Source organism: Grus americana, chromosome 1, assembly GCF_028858705.1.
Source record: "Grus americana isolate bGruAme1 chromosome 1, bGruAme1.mat, whole genome shotgun sequence".
Lineage (NCBI taxonomy): Eukaryota > Metazoa > Chordata > Aves > Gruiformes > Gruidae > Grus > Grus americana.
Genome location: NC_072852.1, coordinates 19,299,937 through 19,327,568, shown reverse-complemented (window position 1 = coordinate 19,327,568; position 27,632 = coordinate 19,299,937). Strand labels below are relative to the sequence as shown.

General features: G+C 37.5%; 1 protein-coding gene across 6 annotated transcripts in view; it reads right to left on the bottom strand.

Moving 5' to 3' along the window:
* The window catches only part of TAFA5 (TAFA chemokine like family member 5), a 516,381-nt gene that overhangs the window by 77,287 nt on the left and 411,462 nt on the right, over window positions 1–27,632 (bottom strand). For 3 of the 6 annotated variants that reach the window (XR_008575468.1, XM_054813304.1, XM_054813306.1), the window contains one exon: window positions 3,140–5,428. The exons of 1 other annotated variant lie outside the window; for it this stretch is intronic. Coding sequence is in view for 2 of the 5 variants with exons in the window: in XM_054813306.1 (XP_054669281.1) it covers window positions 5,370–5,428 (59 nt within the window). In the remaining 3 variants the exon portion in view is untranslated. Of the gene's footprint in view, window positions 1–3,139; window positions 5,429–6,735; window positions 6,829–27,632 lie in introns of those variants that run through there. 2 more of the 6 variants (XR_008575467.1, XR_008575469.1) reach the window with 1 other exon arrangement.

Below are 27,632 nucleotides of genomic sequence, written 5' to 3'. Positions count from 1 at the left end.
CACAGAATGGCTCATTATTAGTCACTGTCTATTTTGGCTTATTATCATTTACTTCCAATTTTCTCCTATATTTTAGTTTATTTTTAATCGATGTCAGAATTACCTTTTCCATATTACCCATGGGTCTCAAATCTTAATGGGATTTATATCTCAAAAGAAGACAACCATATTATCAGTAAAATTCTCATGTCTGCAGTTAAAATATTTGCTTTCTTATTTCGCTGTTTCAAAATTTACTCCTTTTGGCTCCTAGCACTTATTAAATACTAAACACTCTGAAATGAAAAGTCTTTAATTTTCTCAGGTCTTGTTTTCATTCCAGTTTCCTTATTGACTTCCTTTCTTTATTCAAGCCCCAGCTTGAAATCAGATGGTTTCTGTCCATCCTTATTTGCTTAAGCCCAGTCCGAGATTCATTGCTTCAATGTAGCATCAATTCTGTGATGTTAGGAAAAAAAAAATAGAAAAAAGAATCAAAAAATAATTACTTAGTTATAACTTCTGTAATTACGTAAGGCAAAAATATATATAAAAACTGCATTCTTCTAGGGTGTAAAGCATACACCAATCAGTAACTGGAACATCAGAAGAAACTTCATTTCAGGAGGGCTATGATATATTTTGCCCCCTGCAGAACCCAGTAATTTTTAAAAGATTCCAGTTAAGACATGGCATCAACTGAGAGGAAGCACTTGGCTGAACTGCTTTGACAGTTCCCACATTCCATTGACATAAATTCTCTTTTAGAAATTGGGATAAATTAAAAAAAAAAGTGCATAATTTATAAAATATACCTGAAAGAAGAAAAAAATAAAAAAGCACAAGTTACTTATTTTCTTTGAATTAAGTATATGCACCACCTTCTTCAGGCCTTTAGGATTTTCACCACAATGGTGGCAAATCGCTTTCATTTGCGTTAGTTATTCTTCTCAGAAAATCATTACCTAGTTCCAGCCACAAAATTATTGCCATTATTGGGAAATCTGGTAAGTGTTTTCTGCATGTTTGGAGCAGGAGGAATAAAAGTACCTGGAAATCACTTTTACCTTAGCCCATCTTGAAGTTGCTTGAAAAACAAGCTGGTCTGAAGGCTAATATAATTCATACTGATGGAGAATGGCTTTTACAAGCCTTAGCGATGGTAACCTCTGCCTGTGCTCCCTGGGAAGCAGTATGGTAGTTCGAGGGTCTTTTAGTTTCCAAGGATTGTTGCCACTAGAGGAATTGTCCTCTGACTAAGCCTGTTCTGCTAAAGGTTGCCTTGGGAGTCAGAAACTGTGGCTATTTTCCAGTATTTCACGGTGGTTCTAACCCGATCTTCACTAGGTCCATTCCAAACCTCATAGAAAATGCTATTCTACATCTTACCAATCCAATCTTTCATCTGAAAGAGTTTTAAATCTTGGAAGATTATGTGCCAAAGGCTCCCATTTTTCTGTCATCTCACACTTTGTCCCTTTAATGGGAGGAGTGACTGCTTGCGTAGATGTATGCAACACCCCTAGTCAACCCATTCCTGGTGTTTGGTTACTCACGTATATGTTATTCTTAATATAAATCATACAAAGAGGTTTAAAAGCAAATGCCACCTTCTGTATTTTTTTATCGGGAAAGATATTGCATATGTGTAGATTTCTGTGATGAAAGCTGGTTCTGGTTTTTTCCCCTTGAACTAATATTCCAATTCTTGGTTTGTTTTTTCTTTTTTTTTTTTTTTTTTGGCTTCTTATTTCTACATCCAGTGTTGGCTTGTACTTTTTTTTCTTTCCACTAGTCTGGTAGCCGGGGCAGTCTCAGCGCTGTGATTTTCCTGTCAACCAATCAATTTAACCACCTTCTAGTTCAGCTGTTCCTCATAGCCATATAGGCTCTTCAGACACAGTGTTGAATTCTTTATTTTCTTCTGGAAAGTCTAATTAGTACTTACGATTGTGATGAATAGGCTATATTAGATAGTAAGTGCCTGGGTTAAAGATTTATGCAACAGCATGTAGGTACAGTTTCAGTAAACAAGTGAATGATTGAAGATACCACATGCATAAAACCTGAGCTACGGCAGAGAAGAAATGAATTGGGGAGGGGAGGGAAAAGCTAAAAGCATAATTATGAAATTGGTGAATGATGTGTCATATTGATTGCTATAGTGTGTTAATATTTGCTCCATTTGATATCCCAGATGTTTAAAGCAGTAGTTACATCTGTCCTTGCCTGGGCTAACAGAATGCTACAGAGAAGCTTTTTTAAAAAAAATGTTTGAAGATTTACTGCATTTCTAGAGGTTGTTTTTATTAGTCTATTACATGTTTTTCTGTGTTGTTCTGTTCCCCTTCAAGTGTGTTTTGAAAAAGTTACTTGTTTGCAAGCTGAGAAATGAAGGATATTTAATAGCATTCAAATAAGACATTCCCCTCTGTGTCTCGAATTTTGCTTTGGAAGAGGCACATAAAATACTTTCAGAAACAAACAATTTTTTTATGTAACTTAGTTTTGTAAAATTAGAAGTTCACAATATTCTGAAAACATACTGTTCCTGAGAGAGAAACATTTCACCACTGCTCTTAGAGTAGTAATTCACAGTGACAAAGGCAGCCGGTATATTTTGTTTGTTTGAAACTGTACATTTGGGGGGAGGAGGGAAAAGTACAAAACACATTTTAAGTGCCTTGAGGTGTCTGTTGTACACAGGAGACTCAGCAACTAGAATTCATCTCTGATGAATAATCAGAATCTTTTGTCTTTGATATTTGTTGTCCAGAGTAGACTTTATAAACGATGTACATCTACCTTTTGTTGAGCATTTAAAGTACTCAGAAAACAAAGACATTAGCTTGCATATTCAGAACTTGGATTGGAAGGTATGAGTTTAGATGTAGAGATTTCAGTTCTCCATTCTCAGATCCTCTACTAGGATCTGGTTGCCAGAAAATAAATGACCTTAATCTGATCTATAACTGAGCATACCAGAATGAAGGTACTCAAGACCTGAAAAGGAAAGGGTAAAACTTCAATTTCAATACACAACCCATGTCCTCAATTTCCCATTCCATTGCTAAGTCTTCCTCTCTGTGCCCCCACCTTACTTATCATCTGGTGAAATTCCTTTGGTGATGTCATGCTCAGGGAACAAAAGTCTCACTTATAAAAGGATTTTCTTTATTTTTCATAATTTAGCTGAACCAACACAAAACTGAATACTGTAAAGCAACAAAAATGATGTAACATCTTTAATTGTTCTGTGTTTACTAAATAAGGCTACTACACTCCCTTTAAAATAAATCAAAACAGAGAGTTGGTAGAGTGAGGGATCTGGCTCTTGAGGTCTACATGTACAGTAAATGTATTTACCATCATTTATTGCATGACATTTTAAACCTGACATTGGTCATTTATAGTGCAGTCAGTCCATAACACTTTTCAAGTGGCTGGGCTTTAATTGCTACTTTGACACTGGTCAAAATCCTAAGATTAAATAAGAATTTTGTATATATTTATTTTACTTGAAGACAAAATGATCTATAGTTCATGTTTCCCGCAACCTCTGCATTAAATAAGCCTCAGTATTAGAGCAGGCCTTAAAAAAAATTTCTTTAATCAACTTTTCATTTTTGTACCTTTCATCTATGGTCACTCGAACAATCTCTATATATTTTTCTTTAGTAGAATAGAACTAGCATAACACTAAAAGTTAATTGGAGTATTAGGTAGTATACTTGAAACCATAATACATTTGCCAGGAAGAAATTAAGCTCCCTTGTTGATTGCATCATACCAATATGTACCAAACTTACATACCAAAGGGTACACTAAAAGGGAACAAGGTTTTGTTTGTTTCTCTGTTTTATCATAATTTCCCCCTTGTCTATGCTGTCTTTGCTAATTTTTCACTAACCAATAATTTCAAAAAAGTGGGCTTTCTAACAATGAGGTAAAACACTGAAAATGGGATCAAGGAACAAGCTTCAAACTGACCCTTACACAAAAGCAGGGGGAGAGAAAGAGAGAGAGAGAGAGAAAGAAAAAAAGAAAGAAAGAAAGAAAACCAAACCTTGCTATGAAGAGCAATGGGTAAAATATTTTACACTCTATTTTTATCAGTACATAAAGACAAAAAATAAAAATAAAATAAAAATAAAAAATGCCTTCCAACAGTGCAATGGTTGAATGCATTTATGTAATATAAACAACATTATTCTTTGCTTTTTCTACACAGTCCTCTCTGGTCATGCTTTACATCCAGAATGTCCCAATGGAAGAAAGCAAACGACACCAGTCACTTCAGAGACAACTGAAGTAATAAAACACAACTTAACTCTGAACCACTTGTCATGACTGTCAGAGTTATCACGTTAATTGTTAAATAGGTTTTTCTACAAATATACAACATATAAAAACTGTTAAATATATAACTTTAGGCTTTTCAAAATACATTTAATGATCTCTTTCAAACAAGTGTTACTTTTGTTTTCTCTTTAATTTGCTTTCTGGTGCTAAATGGTGTATCAGATGAGACATAGGCCACAGATGACCAAACATGCTCTTTGCAAATACTGTATTATCCAACTTTAACTATCAAAAATGGAACTGTAGAAGAGGCATGTTTAACTGGTTAAAACTGAAAATGATTTTAGTACGAGAAAGTCAATCTAAGTACAGAGGAATAAAGGTGCCGTGTAGACAGTTTGTGTTCTTTTTGTCCAAGTTTTTCAAACATAGGTCATTTTCTCTCAGTGCTCCATTATGTTCTCTCGAACGTGGCATTTCAAGAGCAGGTCTCTGAGTTAGTTTTTACTGCAGCTTTCCGTAAAGACTTCTGCTGGACAACATCATCTCAGCTTTGTGAAAGCTGGAATCATGTCTTTGTGGAGACCTCCTACAATTTAATGACATAACTCTGTTAACAGTAAGATTTTGTCCACTTTAAAATAGATTTTGCTCTTTGGTCTATTGTATATACTGAAAGTATAAGAAAATAAAAGCAATTCAGACAGTTTAGGGCACAAGAAGAGTTTCTCTTTTGCACCTCAGTGTCCTCCCATAGGCAAAACAGTCTTCTCTAAGGCTGATTGGGATGATACTCTTCATTGTAGCAGACTCGTCGGATTAAAACATGTAGGTAACAGCAAGTCCAGCAGTGGTGTATAACGCAGATGAAACGTTAACCATGAACTTTTTTGTATTGCTAATGCCCAAGCATATCTCTTTTTCTATATTCCTTAGTCCAGTGATCCTTAGTATGGTAGAACAAACTTTAGCTCATAATGTAGAGGAATTATGCTGTCATTCATGAGATACAGAGAAACAGACAGTAGAGTTGATGACATATAACGGATGATGATCCACAGCAGTGAAACTTGACTAAGTTAAGTAGCTCACACAGAGCCTAAACCACTCCTACGAGGATTCTGTGTTGCTGCATTTGTCAGGAGACCTGTAAATCAATAAGAACAAATGAGTCAGTGTCTTAATTTACAATCCTGGTTATCTTTGCTGTCCATTATTTTAAAATATATGCTACTGAGATTTTTCAAGGAGACAGTTAATGAAATAGAAGATATTTATTTTTCACAGCAAACAAAATATGAAAACCCCTATATTTTATTACAAAAAATTAACACTTTAATCATTATTTCTAATAAAATCATGAACATAAATGATAATTTACAATAACTTCAATGCCATCTACTATCAAGCTCCATGCACATTCTTTTTTCATAAATATAATATCACAGAATGTTCTTTTACCTGCATTAAAGTTATATATAACAATATGTAATACACATGGCAATGGAGATGACTGTCACTTTTTACATATAGGATATCATGAAAAATGAACATGAAAGCCATGACCATTTATTAAAAATGCAAGGGTGTTCATACTGGAGGCTTTTCTGCCTTTAAGTTTCCAATGAGTGCTAGAGTGCACCTAATTTAATCAATACTGCCCTCTAGCGATGCTATCACGAGTGGAAATTAATGTAAATAACGTTTATTAATAGTCAATTTAATCAGAAAATTGTTTTAGTTACACAGCAGAAAAAAACCAACACAAAACAACAAAAGAATGAAAATGGGCAAAGGACTGCCCAATGAACCTGTTTAAAAGAAAATGGAATGGAAGCAGTGGTTTGAAAGAGAAACAGAACCAAAGTTCACACTATTAAAGAAAACAAGAGTACTGGAAGACAGCACAAACACAAATGAGAAAGTAATGACTGATTTATACAACAAGGAGCCAGCTACTCATGCTCACCTAAAGTATCAGTTTAGAAATGGTTTCAAAATTACACAGCTACTGTACAAGACAAAATGTTTTGAGGTGTATTAAGCAAGCATGATTGTTACAAAATGCCGTTTGAATGTTCAAACACTGTCTTCTGCTTTGGCATTGTTCTGTCTCCAGATAGTCAGAACTGTTACTACTGATGGAAATACCATGCATAACTCCAGAAAATACTGAACAGTGAATGTGAAAGAGCAAAACAAGTAAGAAAATCCAATTCACTTGGTTCAAGCCATGTATTAAATTTAGAGGTTTTAACCTAACACTCAGAGCGGCAAATGAAAGAAATACCTGCCTCCAAATCAATTTAGTGACAGCTTGAAACATATGGATCTCTCTCTATATGTATGTAGAAAGATAGATAGATAGATAGACAGATAGATAGATAGATGGATGAATACTTTCCTTATAAGGCATAAAGTGTATGTCATAGATTTCTGCTTTTAACCTCTCACCTTTTCCAGGAAAAAACACCCCAGAAATCTTGCAAACAGCCTTTCCTTTTCGGACTAGTGATCAGATCTCCAAACCACATGGCCTCAGACAGGCTGAAGGCAAAAAACCTGGTTGATTATTGTGGTATATTCCCCCTTTTAAATATACATTCAGCAAAAGAAATTATTTTAAAGTTTTGCTTCTATTATTTTTTCTGTTTCCCCTTTATACTCTTTCTTGGGGTTTCTGCTATGCCCCCTATTTTTCTTCCCATTAGAACAGAACACAGCTTTTAAGGTAGTAATACTTTTTAGGCAGCGAGACACAAAGCAAAAGATTTGTGGTTTACTAGGTCTGAAAGTAAACTACTATTGTGTTAAGAATTAGGCTGACTTAGCTCCATCTTTCCTGAATTACGCTGGAGTGGCCCAGAGCTAAAAGCAACAGTGTAAACTGCTGATGGACTGTGTGCTCGATGTTTTCATAGCGTGCTTCTCTACCATATTGGTCCCAGGATGGAGAGAGAATTCAAGTACAACCACATTCATTTGCAGATACCTGCTGCTTTGTCATTTTACGGATATAAAAGCTTCCTTCCTGACTTGCTATCCCTGTCTCCACTTTGCACATCCCTGCTGTGTGAATATAGTATCTACACTTTAAAAGAAGGAGAGAAGAGGGGGCACAATTACGCATTTTAAAAATGCTGAGGCAGGGCAGTGAGCAGGCTTGAAATAAAGTGATGACAGGAAGAGGAACAGATTAGAGAACAGGAGGTGAATTTACAACTTTGGACAATGACAGGAGAAAATGGAATGAGAGGGGGAAAGAAAAGGCGTAGGTTAGCCAGGGAAGTTTAAACATCATTTATTAATGAAGACCTGAAAAAGAAGTAAGATAGGTAATAGGAACAACAAATAAAAACGAGAGAGAAGATAGGAGAGAGCATGAAGAGTCCAGAGAAGAGGAAGAGAATGCACACCTACCCTCCCACCTCCTGTTTCTTCCCCTTTCATTCCTCATTACAGGTAAATTAATCACTCCCCAGAAGAACAGACAGATCAAGCAAGAGAAAAGAGGGATTCACAAAATGACCATAAAAATGATTTCTTTACTCTTTATACGAGTAGTTCAAACCATGAAAAGTACCACCTCCCTGATGTGGTTTAAAGGAAAATGGTGCTCTTGATGACTGTTTGGCAGCAATGTATAGAATATTAATTAGGTCAATAAATTGCAATGAAAACTGTAAATTCAGTAACTACGTATACAAAACTGCTTTACAGCTTGGGAAAGGTGTGTTGGCATGGTTTTGTTCCTTTTTTCCCTTCACTTAGGAAATTTGCAGCAGCATCAAATTAAAGAGAGCCTGGGTACCAATCACATAGTACAAGATTTTCTTTTCTGTCCATCTCTGCAGAGGACTTAAGTCAGTTCTAGGTACCATTGCACAGGTCTATTTGTCACCGACTTCAATGAAGTCAGAATTTCTCCCCAGTGCTTCAGGTTCTGCTTCCTTCTGAAGGAGCCTGATGATCTGTCTGTAAGTTTGGAGAACTCTTGAGCTTGTTCAACTTTGAGATATTGAACAGGCATCTAGTTCCAGAGAGTAAAATACTACTGTACGTTATCTGACTGTTTGCATGGTGGAAGCCCAAGCTCCTGTGTGCTCCACAGAATTCTGCTCAAGAGGAAAAAATCATTTTCCTGACTGCATATTAATAGATAATCCAAAGCATAAGAAACGATATATTTCATATGACCATGTATATGTTATTGTAGTTCTGGGATGGCTTGAATATGTCCTGAGAAAGTTTGGTTTATTAGAGCAATTATAATACAGTCCACTTAATTTGTCTTATTCTTGAGGGAGTAGAATAAGGGCCAGTCTATCTCCAACTATGCCCTAATGGCACATAAAATAAAATAATTCATTGGTTTATTCCTGTGGTCAAAGACAAAGGAAACAAGTTATGCAAGTAACCTTGAGAAGATGGGAATATGAGGTGCTTTGCTGACTTAGGCATTCCACCAAAAGAAACCCACCCAAAAACCTCTGTCTATCTTTCAGTGTAGGATTGAATTTAGTGGCAAAATGTTTGAATTTCTCATCACAAACCAGAAAATTGAGCCAAGCTTACTGTGACTGGCAAATATTTTCAGAGTCATGACTGAGTTTCAAGCATGTCTGGCCTGACCTTTTATTTTAAATAGAATCCACATAAATACCAACAATTCCATGTCAAGCCTGGTAAAGCTTTAGCAGTTTCATCTGGTTTCCACTCTGTATTTTCAGAATAAAAATGAAAGTTAGAGTGAACCAAAGTCATTATTTTTGCTACAGTAGCCAAGTGCTTTTACATGACCGCCTGTTGAATTTATATTGGCACTCTGTGATGACTGAACTATCTATCATGTTTCCAGCACTGATTTCTGAAAATTTTCTGGATGCCTACAAAGTAATTGGTCATATCAAAGAGGTTTTGGTGTTGCCTAACAGCTGAACTACTTGTCTAAACTGTGTATTTTACACTTTCAACTATAGTCTTAAAAATTCCTCTGTGAGTCTTAAGGTTCTGTGTAGCACCCATCAGTGTAAATGGCTTGCTTTTTTTTTGGTACTATTATATGAAAAAAACCCAACAAACCCCACAACATTTTGCACAAAGATAATTCACGGAGATTGATGTAGGTTGGCCCAGTCTCTGTCTCACAAATCTACTCATAATGGAAACGGTTCCAAACCTTTTACCAACTGACTGCAAGTCAGATAAACAGCATGTCTTTCCTTTCTGCTTCTGCAGCTATCAGTTCTAGGTCCCTGAACAACTAAGCATGTATAATGCAGAAAGAAAGATATAAAAGCATTAAAATGCCCAAGGAAAACCTTACACTGCCTTGCAAGATACCTCATGCTTTACGGGAATAAAAATGTAAATTTCTGGTGATGATCCAAGCAGTAGCAACGACCTGTTGCATTTATGAGAACTCCCATAGTCCCTCCTGAAAATTTATTCTGTTTTCCTCCCTTCCTCTTCCTTTCTCAATGCTCATATATGCAAATTGAACTGTTTAGTCTTCAGAAACAGACAAGTTAATCTAACTTTAAAGTGTCTGCAGCTATTAGGAATACGAAAAAGAATGGAAGCTGCTATACTTAGTAGTGCTGTATTCTGTCTCACTGAGCTAGCCACAGGAAGGACATCTTCAGAGTTCAAACTAATACCTGCAGAACTAGGAATAATAAGGTTGGTCAAATCGAGTGTCTGTGCTTGTGGGTGAATGTTTATAAAAAGCAGCCTAGCATATTAGGTAGTGTATACATGGGTATGCTTTCCTGTATTGCACTCCAGCAAGGTAGCATTCATGAGTTACAGATAGCAGAGTCCAATTATTAGCCATCTTCTAGGAGACTATGCCTTTTCTTTATCACCCACTGTTTGTTTGGGGTTTGTTTGGGTTTTTTTCCCCACTTCTACCATTCAAGTCAGACATGGGAAGAACTATTCATTCCAACTCTGATACTCTTTTCAAATGAGATTTTTTTCCCCAATAATAATTATTTTAATATCAATAATCTGTCCAGAACTAAACCTAAAAAGTGCCATGTGCCCTTAAATAACAGTCCCAGCCCTATCTTCTCAACTTCCCCTGACCATCTGCCAGGACTGTCATCTTGATTATTTATTTCCTGTTCTGTTAAAATCCCGGTCATCTCATTTTACCTTTTTTGAACTTATTAGATCTTGGAACGTGCTGGGTCAGATCAAACACTCCTTCCTTCTACTGATTTACCCATTACTTCGCAAGCAATACTAGTGAAAGCAGTGGGACTCTGCTTATAATTAGATAATCCTTACAATGAATGAAAATGTTAGAACCAAGGGTTGTAACCCAGCTGAAATACATCTGACCCTGGGTCATACAGGTGACCCATGTTTAAGAGCTGAGGCTTAAGTATATATAATAATGCAAGCTTGCTTTGCAACATCTAAATACATGCTAAGGAAAAGCAATGGAGGTGGCAAAAGTATCTGTGCTCAGCACATTTAAAGCCCTTGAGCACAAAGGTGATCATGGGGGATTTTCGGCTGGAGTAACACTTGGAGCTATTGTGGAGCAAAAGAGCCAGGCAGGTCTCATTCTGCCCTGCGTGGAAGTCTAAAGTCAGGTCCTTGAAGCAACGTGGATAGAAAGGGGGAATGATGAAGATCGCCACACATTTTATAAGGCATAACAACGCAAAACAGTGCGGTTTTATTTCTCATGTGCTGGGTAAAAAACCAAACGTACTTAAAATAAGTCTGGCTAAAGGCCTTGAGCAAGTAACCCGATTGTATCTGATTTTTTTCTCTTTTAAAATGGTTAGAGGCGTGCACCTATACGAAGCTTAGTAGCAGGTAAAACTAAGAAAGATTTGTAACTGGCATGGAATTGTAAACTTGAAAAATGACTACTTCTCTGCCTCCTTTTTACTCTTCAAATAAAAGCAACTGCAGTATTAGCACAATGGAAAGTGTATAAGGATAGCCAGGGGCTTTCCTCAGGGTACTGAAAAAACCCCCAGGATTTACCATTCCTGAGACTTTTCTCTAAGGTAGGAGACAGGTTCAGATTAAATCACAGATGCATCTAAGAAACAATTTTTATTTAAATGCAGTAACTTAATGTTTACTGAATTTTGAATATTCATACCTATATACCTATATTGAAAGCATACCATTTACAGATTAACAAATCTTAACAGACATAGCCTTAATTACATTAAATCTTCCTGTGAAAAAAATGCCTTCAATATTTCCGTGTGCTAATAAAATCTATTAAATATAATGATCTCCCATAAAATAATACTTGTATTGCCACAATCAAAAAAAATCTCATGAAGAGGGTGATGTGAGTTTTAATTATAAAGTTTAAAAAACCAGTCTTGCCTATAGTTGAAGTTTACTAGTCTACTTAATGGAAAAAAAGGAAAAAAAGCCCAACAACCCACAGGAGCCAGTGCTGAAGTCCACAGACAAATCTAAACTGTTACTTTTTCTTCTCTAATTAGAGGAGAAGATTGTTCAGGGGCATCTGTGAGTGACATCTGATTGACAGGCAGCTGGTCTGGAGCAAGGTTAGTCTCACGCTCACAATAAAAATTGGAACAGTGATTTCCTAAGACTGATGGTGAAAATAGCTAAACTTAAATGAATAATACATCGAAAAGGCAACATGATTTTAGATAGAATATTTAGGATATTTCATCCATTAGAAGAGATAATTCTGACTTACAAAGCATAAGCTTTAAATAGGAAGTTCAACTGCTAGTGACAGAACTGAATAGTCAGTGTTCACCAGCGAGATACTGTCTGCTTTATGTATTCCATCTGAGAATTTATTGCTTAAGAAAGCAGTCATGTTTCGCATCATTCCAGAAAGCAATGTAGCACAGTAGATGGCTTTTAACAAGCAATCTTTATAAATATGCTGTATATGGGAAATAAATCTCAGTATTTAAAATTACTCTGCTTAGCCTTTGCCTATGACTTGAGGAGAAAGTAGTAGGTGGACAACTGTGGGGAATGGGAGCATAGAAGGAATATGTATGGGTAGGTCAGGTAAGAAGAATGCAAGAGGAGTTTTATTCTGTCATAGCCCTGTTTGGAAACAAAAGCAAGAACACACATAGGATTCCTCTGTAGAAATAACATACAGGCATCCACTGCAAATGCAGAAGAGGAAGTGAGTGTGGTCTTCAACAAAGCTCAAATGTATGGTATGTGGACACACAAATACAAGAAAGCCCACCACTGCTCTTAGTCCTTATGCCCACTGCAAAGAGCAGCACATTTTCTAAAGGTAAAATTTCCTAAAGCAGAATTGTTCTCAAAGACTCCTCTAATATGTACATGCAAAACAGCACAGGCATGTATCAGCAGAAATTAGTTTTAAACCTGGATTCTACTCACTTTCAGTGCAAAACAAAAAATTCCCAGCCTAACAAATTGTTACATCCCTGTTAACAGGTTTATGAGATTTAGTTCCTGGCTTCAAAGACACATTATAAAATGTGAAAAATCTTTCCCTGAAACACCTCATCACAGACACAGTAAGGTGTGTCTTGTATCAGATTAAAACCAAGGTTTTTTTAGAGACCCTTCAATCCTTCATCCAACCATAAACATTCTGAAGGGACAGTGGAAAATGTAGTGACTTAACTAAGTATTTTCTTCAAGATTTGGGGGGGGGGGGGGGAATATTTCTCGACAGGGTAAGGGGAAAATTGACAGTAGTAGAGGATTTTGCATACAACAATATATGTTGATCCTCTGTTTAATGACAACATATCCATACACCTTACAGACTTTCAAGCTCTCTTGTACTTCCTTTCAGGAAATACTTTATGTTGGTTTCGTGATATACTCTTATAATCCCAACTTAAATATCCTTTTGTACATCTATGCTTATCCTCCAGTTTTAAGTTTTGCATGACTATAGCAAAGCTGGGAAGAAGGATGAGACAGGGAATTTAAGGATTATTATCCCAAACTAGCCAATTAAAACATTTTTAATCCCTTAGTGGCAAAGCAGATCCCTAAATGCATTATACTGTGTAGCATTCTGATTAACAGTGCAAATACATTCAGACCTAACACAAACTAGAGATGCATACAATGCAGTAGTTCAAAAACCAACCAGTGTGTCACTGGAGGCAGAGCGCTCTGTACACTGTGCCGCACATTGGATCTAAATTCTTTGGCAAGATCACCATTACTCTTCCTACCCTGTTTCTGTGATATTTTGGCAAGCAGTGCTGTGGTGATCAGATTTCTGCAGTAGACTGAAAACAAACAACAAAAGAGGAAAAATAAACTGTGGCAAATGTCAAGGAATTTTCTGTAATTTACAATAAATTTTACACACACACACACAAAAGACAGAATGATATAAAAGTAGCTACATTACAACTTTTGGGGAGCAAGAGAGGAAGTGAATTTGATCTCTCAACACACAAAGATATCCATCTTGGAGAATCTTACCACCTTATCTAGCTTCATGTGCTGTCTTGTAGTAACTTTTCTCAGTCGGATTTTAGGGATTCCTAGCCCACTGTCCCTTTCATAACAGACCTTCAGCTCCCAATATTACAATCTCCTTGGGTCAAATTCAGAGATTAGACGTAAATGCTGGTATCTATATGTGACGATTAAGTGCGATCTCAGTCAGGGTCAACAAAATCTAGAGTTCAATTCTGCCTAAACATATACGCTTAGTGCTGTGAGACATCCTTGGGCATCTCCCCTGATCTCCAGATGCTCCTTCAAAAGGCCTTGTGTCATACATTTGTGCTCCTGAACGCATCTCCTGGAGCATCTAGGCTGCCCTGGACACATCAGGGAACTGAATTCTGCCCTCGTTCTCTTTTCTCAAGCTGAAGAGTCTCAAGCAGCCCCTGCTTGTGACTCAGTGGGCCTCATTTGGTCATGAGTGACCCACTAGACCCTAGTGTAACTCCACATGCATCACTGCCCAAACTATATTCTTGTGACTGAGCATTTCTTCTGGGTTGAGTCACGCAGATGAGAGAGAAGAGGAATAAGATACTGTCTTGTGATCAGTCCCTGTGCCTAAGCAGCAAGCAATCATAGTTCAGTTAGCTAAGGCTACAAGACAGACCATGAAACATTTGTGTGGGTCCATCCTTAAGAGCGAAGTGTCATTGCTGTGATCACACAATCCTAGAAGTTCAGGAGGATGGGATCACAGATAAGCATCTTATTACTCTAAGCACATGTCATTACAAGTGTTATGAGAGCTGTCAATTTGTTTCTTAGAAACATTTATCTGACCTTTGTTATCTTTCAAGCTTGTTTTCACATTATAAGAATGACAAATAGTAACATCAGACCCTGAGAATACCTCAAAAATGACTGAGCTATTTAAGAGATACTTCTGAGATAAATCAGAGTAAAATGCAGTTTTCCATTCCTCACTTGTTCCAACTGTAGGTGTAGAATAGACCTTGCTGGTTCATAAAACAGTTACTCAGATAAAATTCAATGAACCTGAGAAGCAAATAAGCTTCAGGTGAAGACAAGGATCAAGCTATAGTACTGACAATGTCATTAGTGAATCCAGTGTGGTGGATCACGCCATACCTGCACTGTTCATCACAGTACCAATTCTGAGTTCATAATCAAACCAACTCCAGGAACCACTAACAAGAAACTTATTTTTTAATACAATATTTTGTACTGTAGGACTTCACTGTTTTCATTATGGTAAGATTTTTGCTGCTGAGAATTCACAGATTTCTTTTTCTCATCATGGATTTTGTCAGATTTGAAAAATTATACAAGAGATTTCAAAGACTTCAGCTGCTGGCAGTATCAAGCCCTTGGTTCCTCTGATATGTCTGGGTTTGTGAGGGGGAGGTTCTCAAGACAGAAGGAAGAGATATCACCATGTTTTAGCAGTTACAAGAAAGTACATCAAAGTTAAGGGGATAGGTCCTAAAATATTAACTACAGTCCAGATGGCCTGCGTGGGTGAAACTTGAGAATGTTTTATGAGAAATCACACAAAACTCAGATGCTATAGAAACAAGAGACAAAACAGAAAAAGAGGAAAAATGTATTACTGACTCTGCCAGACATGCTAGGCAACATTTCATAAATACCAGATGGAAGAAGTCATGATCAATCTTTCCTTTGAGGTCAGGAATTACATGCCACATCACAGAACAGGACTAATGCACAAATGACATCATATGGTTTGAGATTCTGCTGTCAGACAGGAGACCTGTGTATTCTCCTCAGAACAGGTCTTGGCTTAGGCTGTGAGCTTCTCAGAGATGTCACTGTATCAGGGTTAATGAACAAGGAAGAGTTTGTGTTTCTCTGACATTGGCCCTTTTTTGCTAATTAAACAGAAATGGAAAAAAAGAAGCAAATTTTATATATTTTTTTTTTAATTTTCTTTTAAGTAGAAGAGGAAATCTGCTCTGTGTAGGAGATGGTGTGGGTGTGTTCCACAGATTCTGTAAGATTCACAGGGACCACTGTGGGAATGACAACATAGGCAGGAAAGTGCTATTGAGAGACAGCCTTGCAAGGTACAACCATAAAATTTGCCCCAGCAGTCACATCTGTTTGGAAGGCTTAGCTGCAGCTCTCCTCTACACGCAATGATTAACTCTGTTCATAAAGTGTTTTATCACCGCTAGACTCAATAGGTGCAAGAACATGTAAAAATTACTTTGAATAATTTTGCTTAAGAAAAAAATGGTATTTCAAAAAGTTAAATTTTCATTTTAAAGTTGATTACTTTTTCATTTTGCATACCAGGAGTAGTACTATGTAATAAGATATGCTATTATGAATATATACTATTAATTATGACATTTATTACTTAAATAATTAGCATCACTTATTAGTAAGAACTGGTTGTGTTGTCTTATTTTCAGTCACAGTGTAATCTGTATGTGCTGCAGTGAAACAATATAATACCTCTATCTGAAAAACAAAAACCTGGGCTCTAATAATTATCCCATTTACTGTTGGGCATCTAAAAGCCTAACAAGATTTTGTTAGTCAAGGACACTTTATATGGAAAAACAGACATTTTGAGGTGGCAATACAGTTTCTTCAGCACATACTGCAACTACGTACACTTATCTTGGTTATCTTATTTAGGTGCCTCCTCCTCATATCAAATGCTCTGAAAATGTAGAGCCTGATAGCCTTTGAGGAAAAAATACAATTGCTTTTATCAGGTAAATGAAATGAAACCTTACCTTTTGGAAGGACCCGTGTCTCTCCATTGATGACAGAGAAGGCTAACAGCAACTAATTTCTGAAGTCATGTGACTGGTAGGTGCCTTATATAGAGGAATGAATCTCGATGTCACTAATTATTTTTTTGATATTTTAAAAAATATGTTCCTTGGTTTTTTGGCTGTTTGTTTGTTGGGTTGTTTTAATAAACAACTGTATGCTATGCAACTTCTAAAGACAAGATGATGTTTTCATCTTCCTAGAAAAAATATTTCAAGCTAAGATAACAGGAAAACAGCTGCTTTTCTAATTAGTATATTTGATGCTTAGCTTCTTTTCATTACAGCACAGACAGGGGATACTTTGATGTAGATGTTTTAATCAGTGTTAAGTAGCATTAAGCCCTAATAATTTAAAAATAAAACAATCACAAAATAAAATGTATACCTAAAAAATTATTTGATTAATACATCCTATTATAACACATCAGTAGGAATGAAACACATTATAATTGCTACTGATATGCCATAAAACGATGTCATAAGAGTAATGAAAATGAGAAATAATGCGATACAATTAAGAAGGTTCTTTTCAATTCCAAAATTAAAAGTATTGAAATGCTTCAATGTCAAAAAGAATTGGAAAATCCAAGTTTTAACAAATACAATTAGTTATTGCTCTGATTGCTTGTTGATTTAACATTTGGGTCAGGAGAGTTTGAAATTTTTCCTGAATCTTCTCACTTCCCTTTTAAAAACTCCACACCGGCACACTATCTGACTAACACTAACTTCTTCACTCTGAGGGTGACCAAGCACCGGAACAGGCTGCCCAGAGAGGTTGTGGAGTCTCCTTCTCTGGAGATATTCAAAACCCACCTGGATGCGATCCTGTGCAACCTGCTCTAGGTGATCCTGCTCTAGCAGGGGGGTTGGACTAGATGATCTCTAGAGGTCCCTTCCAAACCCTACCATTCTGTCGTTCTGTGATTCTGTGGTTCTTTAAAAGGTAGGGGTGAGGAGGGTTCACTTTTTTACAATATATGCATTGTCAAGTCTTTAAACTTACCCTGATAAAGTATGCTTAATTAACCTGTGGTATTAGTTCTTCATACAGTCTTTCAAAATGCACAACAGCTGTATCAATTGTTAATAAAAGACCTTTTCACCATGATTTTCCATTTAAAGGTGTACTTATGTTGATATTTGATTACACTACTGTTCTTCTATAAATAGTAGAGTATCTGCATATTCCACCAATAAGCTCTGTTCCTGAGAATTTTTGTTCAAAACCCGGCACAGTGGTAAGTTAGAGCTCTGACATCTGGAACGCTTTTGGGCTGACTCCACACGGGGAAAAAAACTTGTCAATATTCGCCCGAGGTCATCTTTCTCGAAGATGGACCGGGCACCTATGGCCAAGCACATATAAACTACAGTTAAGCACTTTGCCATCAAAATTAACAAATAGGGTGACTTGAAAATGATCCTATCATTCCTAGCAATGACACTGCTCTGCTCACTTACGAGATACGCAGTTGTCCAATAGGCCAAAACCACACAAACAGTATTAAAATTAGGAGGAAAAAAAATTTGGATTATAAGTAGACATAATTCAGAAGCTACAGATTTAGATCTGTATTAATGTCAGCAAAGAGATAAATACATTTTGATTTAAAGCCTCATGCATAGTTTGATCTGAAATTAGTGCCAAGATGCATCAAAAGCTGTCAATTGCCATTTGCTGTGCTAATTTGAGACATTCATGTACTTATATTTAAGTATACTTTTTTGTTTTTCTGCAGTCCTGCAGATTCTCCTGAGACCATTATCACTGGCTTATTTCCCAGACATCTCTGTAAAGGATATTCTGCTTATAGAAAATATAACATATAGTGTCCTAAAGTGAAAAGCATGGCAGAACACTTCTGTTTGGAAAGTTTGTGAGTGTTTCAATCCCAAGGTAAGAAAGATAAACTGAAATCTTGGCTAAGCCCTTAAGGCTCACAAAATGACAAATAATTAAAGTAAATGCTTCTTGGTCCTTTTGCCACATAAATGTATTTATTTACAAGCTTTTGCTTTATGACTGATCAACTGTATCAACAAAGACTGTAGATCTCACAATTCCTACCGAAAATAAGGCATATGGTCTGTTGTAATATCTAAACCATCAGCTAATGGCCATACTTTACCTTAAACGTTGTTCATATCTATCACATATAAACTGAAAAGAAAGTTATTCACTGGGATTCTGAAGAGGGAATAAGGCGCACATTTCTGTAACACTTTAAATCATAGAAAGAGGTAAGAGGACTAAGGAGATATTTAGGTGCAGTATCTGGAAGCGGTATGGCTGTTAGCATAGCAGAGTTATTAAATTTTATTACATCAGAGGAGCACTTAGCTGAATTGTGTGAGTCTGCAGGTTCTGGTTAGTACTTCTTTGGTGGATGTCGCACAGTGCAATGTCAACCTGTTCACAGATTCAAGTCTATTTTTAATCAGATGATGTGTAAAGAACTACTCAAGTAGTTTCTTCTTTCCTTTTCTTTTTTTCTTTTTTCTTTTTTTTTTTTTTTAAGGATCCCTTCAAAAGAACATTCTCTGTGCTAGGTTGCACTGTCATGTTCTCCCTCCTCCTTGCAATGTTCCTGGCTAAAACAAGACAGGTTTAGTGGTTTTTCTCCCTTACCTTAAGTCTAGACTAGAGACAAAGTGGATTTCAATTCCCACACTGAAAAGAGAGTAGAATACAAGTTTCTTGCCTCATTGGTGACTATTTTTAATTAGGTCTAACCACTAAGTCTAAGGGTTCAATTCATTAACCCCAGCATGCCATGTGGAGATGCCTTAGTGTACTGAATGCTGATGGACCTGAACAGGCCCCAGTGATGGGGGATGCCTGCCTACTTTTGGTCACCAGGAACCGCAGCTGCTGGTAGTGAAGCGTGGTGGCAGCTGTGGGAACTACCTCACACAGGAATGAACTGCAGCAGACCAGCCACTTCCTTGAAAAGAATGAATCTTCTACAATCTTCTGCCTCACATGTACTATGTGACAAAAGTGCACAGGGAGAGGTAGAACAGAATGCCTGACTTCTGATAAGTTAACTCAGTAGAAGTTTGGACAGCCCAAAACCCCAGAGGTTCCCAGAACTATTAGTCCCCAGGCAGTTAACCTGCAAAACGACATTCAGACTCCATGAAACCTCCTGAGGGATTGGATTCTGGCTTTGACTTTGAGTTCTCTGTGGTATTTTTACAAAAAAGATGGCTGGTGCATTCTTCTCCTGCTGTTTTTTGAGGAAATTACCTTTGGATTCAGCCCAGACCACCAATATGCACTGGGTCAGCCTCAGTTCAGACTTAAGTGAGCGAATACGCACTTAGTGGATATCAAACACATTTAGCTGTAAGACAGGCGCTAAATTGCTCAGCTTTGCCAGAGTAGCCACAACCCTGTATGTGCAGAGGTAAAATGATATGCCTGTAAGCAACTTTACCAGGGAAAACAGGTTGTTTATCAAATCACAAGGACCAAAGATACTAGGCAGGATGTTTGTTCAACGCAGTCTTGGATTTCATCAATAAAACAGGGACAGTAGATATACAGATATATTGCACTAGAGGATTCAAGTAAAGCATGGTTCCATTCAAGAATGCCTATCTCCCTGTGTGCTCCCTCTGATAATGGGTCCATTAACATTTGTGCCTTAATCATCACACCAAATCTATTGAAAAACATTTTAAATACACATACTTGACCTCTCTGTTAGAAAGCACTCACCTCTGTGTTGACCGAGGGCTATACTCCTCATGAATTACGAAAAGGAAGTCAGAGTAAATAAAGCTAAACGTGTTCTAACCACCATGGGCCTAAATTGCTTTTGAAAATGGTCCTGAACATTTTTAATGTTGTGGCATAAAAGAATATTTACTCATTAAATATCACACAGGTGCATTTCAGTGTAAATATGATCAATACAGCATCACAAGATTCAAGAGGAACGTCTGTCCTAGGAGCAAGGAATGCTGACAGGTTTTGCATGTGATGGGGGTGCAGATATCCTACTGCGCAACTTTCCATCCTCACCATTCACCAGTCTCACTTCCCACACTGTCTTTGAAGGATGTCTCCACAAAAGATGTTTCTCACCAAGAATGAATTGAGAAGGAGACCTAGTTTTATTTTCTTAATGAAGTTAACTTGATTTGGAATTGTTGAAGCACATAGAGAGTGGAAATCAGCAAAACCATTTTGCAGATGTTTTTCATAGCAAAGCTACACTGTAGGCATGCAGGACTGACTGGAATGCCTGAGGTCAGACCTGCTCTCGAAGAGTGCAACTGGATGCTCTCAACAAGCTCTACAAGATGTTCTGGAAACACTAAGATGGGACAAAAAAATGACAGAAACTTTCATAAATGTATCATACCCTCTGAGGACTGCATTTATGACCCACTAATGCAAACTCTGTCTTATTGCCAGTATGATCCTGGTATTTGTTAGATCTAAGAATAATATATTTTTGTAGCATTTGCTCCATATTACCTGTAGTAATGAAAAATAAGTAATTGAAAATACAAGGGAAAGGGACTGCAAAAAGAGGTGCCGGCAACTTCTTAAGTAATCTTGTTCTGTCTTTTAAAACTATTACATTTTAAAATTCACTCAACATTTACTTCTTTCCCTTGGACTGGGTGTAGCATCTAAAAGACCTTTTTTTTTGGATGCAATTTTTAAACCGCTCCAGATAGCACGGGCTATGTGCTACTCCTGTATGACACCTCCAGGCTGTTTCACGTCTCAGCTCCAAACACAAGGAGATGTAAATGGATGCTTTTTATCACATCTTACCTCTAACAAACACACAAAAATGGGTGGGAAGAGTGGAGTCTCAGCTCCATCTCCTTTGTCATCAACAAACAATGGGCTATAGTGCACAAAAGGAGGCGAGTATTGCCCTGTCCCATACAGCTGCCTGAAGTACTGCCCTGTCTGTGGTGCATCCCAGGGACATGAGAAGGAGCCCGTCAGCGGCACAGTGCCTCTGATAGCACCTGCCAGCTTCACGTGAATTTCCCTCTCACCGAGGCCTATCTCATATTATGACACAGTCAACCTCCAATTTATTTCTAAAGCTAATTTGGGGCCCAGTACTGCCCACCAGTTTAATGCCCATGAAGTGAACGCAAGATTCACACTCAACAGGACAGACAGGAGGTGACCGAGAGACAACCCAAGATCCTGAAAACACCCTCTCTCCAGCAGCCGCAGTAGCACGTAGCAACTTCAGGGCCTTGATTTGATCCCAGGGAAGTAAAAAAACCCCAAATCTAAAACCTATTTTCCTGCTTTCAACCCCCTTCCTACTAGTTTCAGTGTCACATACATTTATTTATTTTCTTCTTAGAAAGAACGAAGGTGAAATTTAAGGCATTTCTGCTGTGGGTGAGTAGGTATCAAGGGCAGCAGATGTACCAAAAATTTCTCCACGGTAAGACTGTTTTTAACATTCATGTTGTATTAAAAAAAAAAAAAAAAACCCAACAAACAAACAAACAAACCCCAACTGAGTCTGATGAAATTTCATTTTGCTCACATATTTTATTTATTAAAAAATGAAAGTAAAAGCATTCCATATGCAGGTCTATGTTGCTAGAGGGACCTCTGGTCATGCTCATATCAGAAACAAAGTACAGTCCTATGAATTATGATATATGTATTAAAAGAAAATCTGCTATACTGACCTAGCCGCTTAATGGTGTGTTGGGTTTGTGTGGCAAGGTTTTGGTAGCGGGGGGGCTACAGGGGTGGCTTCTGTGAGAAGCTGCTAGAAGCTCCCCCTGTGTCTGACAGAGCCAATGCCAGCCGGCTCTAAGATGGACCCGCCGCTGGCCAAGGCCAAGCCAATCAGCGCCTCTCTGATAACATATTTAAGAAGGAAAAAAACAGTTAGAGAGAGATTTTTGCAGCCAGAGAGAGGAGTGAGAAGATGTGAGAAACTCTGCAGACACCAAGGTCAGTGCAGATGGAGGGGGAGGAGGTGCTCCAGGCGCCGGAGCAGAGATCCCCCTGCAGCCCATGGTGAAGGCCATGGTGAAGCAGGCTGTCCCCCTGCAGCCCATGGAGGAAGGATGAGGGGGTATAGAGATTCCACCTGCAGCCCGTGGAGGACCCCACGCCGGAGCAGGTGGAGGCACCTGAAGGAGGCTGTCACCCCGTGGGAAGCCCATGCTGGAGCAAGCTCCTGGCTGGACCTGTGGACCTGTGGAGAGGGGAGCCCATGCCAGAGCAGGTTTGCTGGCAGGACTTGTGACCCCGTGGGGGACCCACGCTGGAGCAGTTTGCTCCTGAAGTTCTGCACCCCATGGGAGAGACCCATGCTGGAGCAGTTTGTGAAGGACTGCACCCCGTGGGAGAGACTCACGTTGGAGAAGTTCGTGAAGGACTGTCTCCTGTGAGAGGGACTCCGTGCTGGAGCAGGGGAACGATGAGAGGAGTCCTCCCCCTGAGGATGAAGAAGCGGCAGAAACAACATGTGATGAACTGACCGTAACCCCCATTCCCCATCCCCCTGTGCCGCTGAGGGGGGGAAGGTTGAAGCCGGGAGTGAAGTTGAGCCCGGGAAGATGGGAGGGATTGGGGGAAGTGTTTTAAGATTTGATTTTATTTTCTCATTCCTCTACTCTGTTTTTCTTAGTAATAAATTAGATGAATTCCCTCTCTAAGTTCGGTCTATTTTGCTCGTGACGATAATTAGTGAATGATCTCTCCCTGTCCTTATCTCGACCCACAAGCTTTTCTTTATACTTTTTCTCCCCTGTCTGGTGAATGAGGGGAGTGATAGAGCGGCTCTGGTGGGCACCCGGCCTCCAGCTAGGCTCAACCCACCACAATGGTAAAGATTGCATACTACTTTGCAGAAGATTATTTATTTTCTCCTCTGTGACTTTCACTTACAAGCAATGCAGGTGTTTGACCAGATCTTCTGAGGGCAGGGAGATAGCTAGTAGAGCCCAAATACCTGTAAGCACATGTTGACTGCCTTTCAAGGGAATCAGTTTCCATCTTCTTCGAACACACGTCACAATTACCACTTGCTGAATGAAATTTAAGTGGAATAAATGAGGAACAAAATGGGAAGTGGAATTGCAGACTATCCTGTATTTCATGAAAGGTTTCAAGAACATTTTGTTTGGATGTGAAATCTTGCTATACACCTCAAGGTAAAGCCTAAGTCCCTTAGCATATGGGATCTTGAAATGCATACTAAAAAAAAAAAAAAAAAGATAACAGCACAATTAGAATATTAAGAAGTTTTAATATTCAATTCTACTAATAAGCTCAGGGAATGAAGAGTTCTTCCCAAATCTGGTAGTCAGCAGAGTGACGAGTCCTCCACTCAGCTCCTGACCTGCCATTTCTTCAGCCCTTTGCCCAACTTACTTACACCTAATAAAAAAAAAAATCAGCCACACCTTCAGTTGCAGGCCGAAGTACATGAAATGCCAAGGCAGCATCCAGGGGAGGCGTGGTTGTCCACTGATTCTTGTCTCAGTGGGGAGTTGCATTCTGTGCTTACCACCCGTGTCTGAAGCTTTGTTGATCCTGACTTTGGCATTATGTGTGGGTGGGGAAGGATGTGTACAAAAGTCGTATTACGCACTATACGCTGCAGGCTCCAGACCTACAATACCTTCCACAGGCAGAAGATCATATACAATTTTGACATCACTAAATATCATGACAGTGACCTAAGGAAATGTCTGTATAAAAGTTTTTTTAGCAGGCACAAACAATGACTACAGTGCCTTTTATCACTAAAGTTGATTGAAAATTCAGGAAAAGCCTATCAGAAAGATTCCTTTTTAAACCCAGTTTCTTTGACAAAAGATGTTCATTTTATAAAACAAGCTTTCCAAATGTTCTTCTTATATGGTATCTTTTCCAAACTTTTATCTCATCTGGACTTAATTTTTGTTTCTGTCTTACACAAGTATCATCCTCACTCATTCTTATTTTTTCTTGTAGAACAAAAGTACTATTGTGAGTAATATATCTAGAGAAAGTAGATGACACTCTCATTCCTAGTGACGGTATCACCAGGACATTGTTCAGGTACTTTGGGCAACACTTAGTAAGCTTATAGCATATTTCCATTGCACTATGTACTCTTGATCTAAACAGAGAACTTCAGTTTTCATTCAAAGGGCAGAATTTTTGAACTTTCTAAAATATTAGGGCTACATAGACACAAATTATATTCAAGTTTGAATGAAGAAATAATTCTTTTAATTGAATCATTTATTTGGTGTGCTTGATATGTTAAGTAAACATTCAAAATGATAAAAAAAGTCTAAAATAACTATCTTCACAAATCTAAACAACATTAGCATACAATCAATTATTTTCTGTACATCAGTTGATTTCATCTCTCCTCATCCTTTCTGTCTTATGCTTTGTCACACAAGTGGAACAGTGAGATAAATCAACCATTTATTTGCTTTATTGCATAAATTTCACAGCAATAAAATGGAATTGATCACATAAAGAAGTTTAAGATGCGTTTTAGTGAATTCTTGAGATGCTGTAAATTAATCATGCAAGCTGATATTATATTTCCTCAAGGGAAATATATTTTAATAGATCTTTTCCGAACATTTTCTTCCTTTAATATATTTATAAATGTTGCTACTATTCTTATTTTTTCTAAGATGATTAGGCCATAATTTTTCCCTAGTGCCGTGTGTTGCAAAACAAATCAAGAAAATCTCTTCATTACTTAGAAAAATATACAACAAAATCACTGGGAAATTTAAAATAAAGGTATGAATATATCTTCGGAAATAATTAATGTATTTCTTAACCTTTGTTTAAATCAAAATAGATGACACTGCAAGAGGAACCATAAAAATGGAAAGCCATACTATATGTAGCATGTAATGCTATCCTGAGATATGTTTTAAAGGAGTGAAAATTGAGCTAGTCAACTCGTCCTTTGCATCTAATTGATACTGTCCCTAATATAGTATTTTAAACCATTAAAAATGTATTTCATTAATTTCAAAGCTGCTTGATTTATAATGGTAGAGAGTACAGTCTAAATTCCCATTGGGAAAGTACAGATTAATGATTTCATGTGCACAGATGTAATTTCAAACAGGATTGCTATTAACTCACTAATAGCTACAGTATGAATATTGTTAGTACAAGTTCCTCTTCACTGTCATGTCTTTGTTTTGCAGAGACCTGAACTGCAAAAGCGAAGTCTCTGCTCGCTCTTGAGCTCCTCTACTAAATCTTTCCAATATCTACTGATTGGTGAAAATAATCACAATTCTGTTCTAAGATAGTTATTACTCTCTGAGAAATTGAAGCAAAGCATGAACATTTTTGCACTGATTCCCACAGTGGAAATGAACATTAACAAAAATAGAGATCTAAGTTAAACTATGACTGTGAAGATTAAAGCACCTTCCCTATCCTCAGTCTTAAAAAACTTACCAAACCTGTGTAGTTTATTATGGAAATACAGGATTAAAACATCTGAAACCAGTGAGAGATAAGGTAATATTAATTCCTTTAATAATTTAACAATATGTGATGGTGCTAGTTTGCTCGAAGATTATTATTTCTAGAGTGACAACTGTCACATCTATGTGGTTCCTATTCATCAATCCTTAAAAAAATCTGGTATATCATTATTATTATTATTATTGTTATTATTATTATTATTATTACTGCTTTACTTTCTGGTGAACAACTGGCTGGTGAATCCAGGTTGAAACTCTCCATTGTCAGATAATCAAAGGCACCATGAGGCTGCTAAATTGATTCATGTGAATGGAAATCATGTATTTTTTTGGCATGGAGCAAGGCAGCAAACTGTATCTGATTTAGAGTACAAACTCAGGGTTACTTACGTACAGTGATACAGATAGGGTGAAACCTAAAACGTGTTTATGAGAAACTGGTAACAGCATGGAAAATAACATTGAACTTTCCTACACAGGGTAAACGTTGACAGCAGTACACAAATAGTAGGATTTGTATGGGATCCTGTAACAAAAACATTTTCTTTATGTTTCCATAATATAATTTTGTTCCCTGTTATTGAAAGGAAAACCAATCAGATTAAGGGCATGGTAAATGTTTTTGCCAGTGTTTTGCCTTGTTACCATAATTTGAAGGGACTGACGCTTCACCATCTTTAGACAAAAAAGGGTACATGTAAAATAAAACAAAAGGATGAAATGGGATAACTGATTGCAATAGTACAGCCAGTGCCAATTTACTAACTCTTTTACTTTGATGACTAGACTTTCCAGATATAGAAGTAAAGGTGTGGTTTCATTACATACTGTGCTAGCACAGCTATGTAGTTAACTCTTCCCTTTCTTTCTTGCACCTTATGCAGTTGCTTATTCATTTGTTTCAAATCTAATTATGGTGCAGTCAAAGAAGGAAGTGGAACAGCTCACTGATCTGATAGAAAATTAACCCATTAAAAAAAGGGAAAAAAGACTTTCTGTCAGATCAGTGAGCTCAACTGATTTATGCACAGAATTGCTAGTTGCAAGAGATGGACATGAGTTTCCAGCCAGGCCTAGAAGAACCTTCTTTTCAGAGGCAACAGATAGCTGTACTGATTTAGGGGCAATCTTACAGGATGTCCCGAGAAAGATATATACAAGAGTAATGACTGGGAGATGTAATATGCTAGAAAAACTTAGTGATCAAAAGTTATCTTGCAGCTTTTACATAAGCAAAATAAGGAATTGCTTTCTACAGAGTTTGTACATACAAGACTCAAAGTAGACATTTCATCAGATCTGTAGGTTTCCCATATTGGAATTGGACTTTCTAGGAACCATAAGCTTCAGCAGAAGGTTACTATATTTGAAACAATTATCACACAATTTCAAACAATGCCATTTTCATGAGGACTGGGTTTCCCATCTTCCCAGGAACCAGCCAGTTATTTGCAGACTACCATATATTTCACAATATAATCATTCATTAACTAAAAATAACTTCACTTTACAAATGCTACATACCAGGTGTTAAATGGTCTTTTTAACTTTTACTTATCTCCTTCCCCCTTCTCTTTATCTGATATTATCACTTCCCACACATTTGTAATGGCAAGT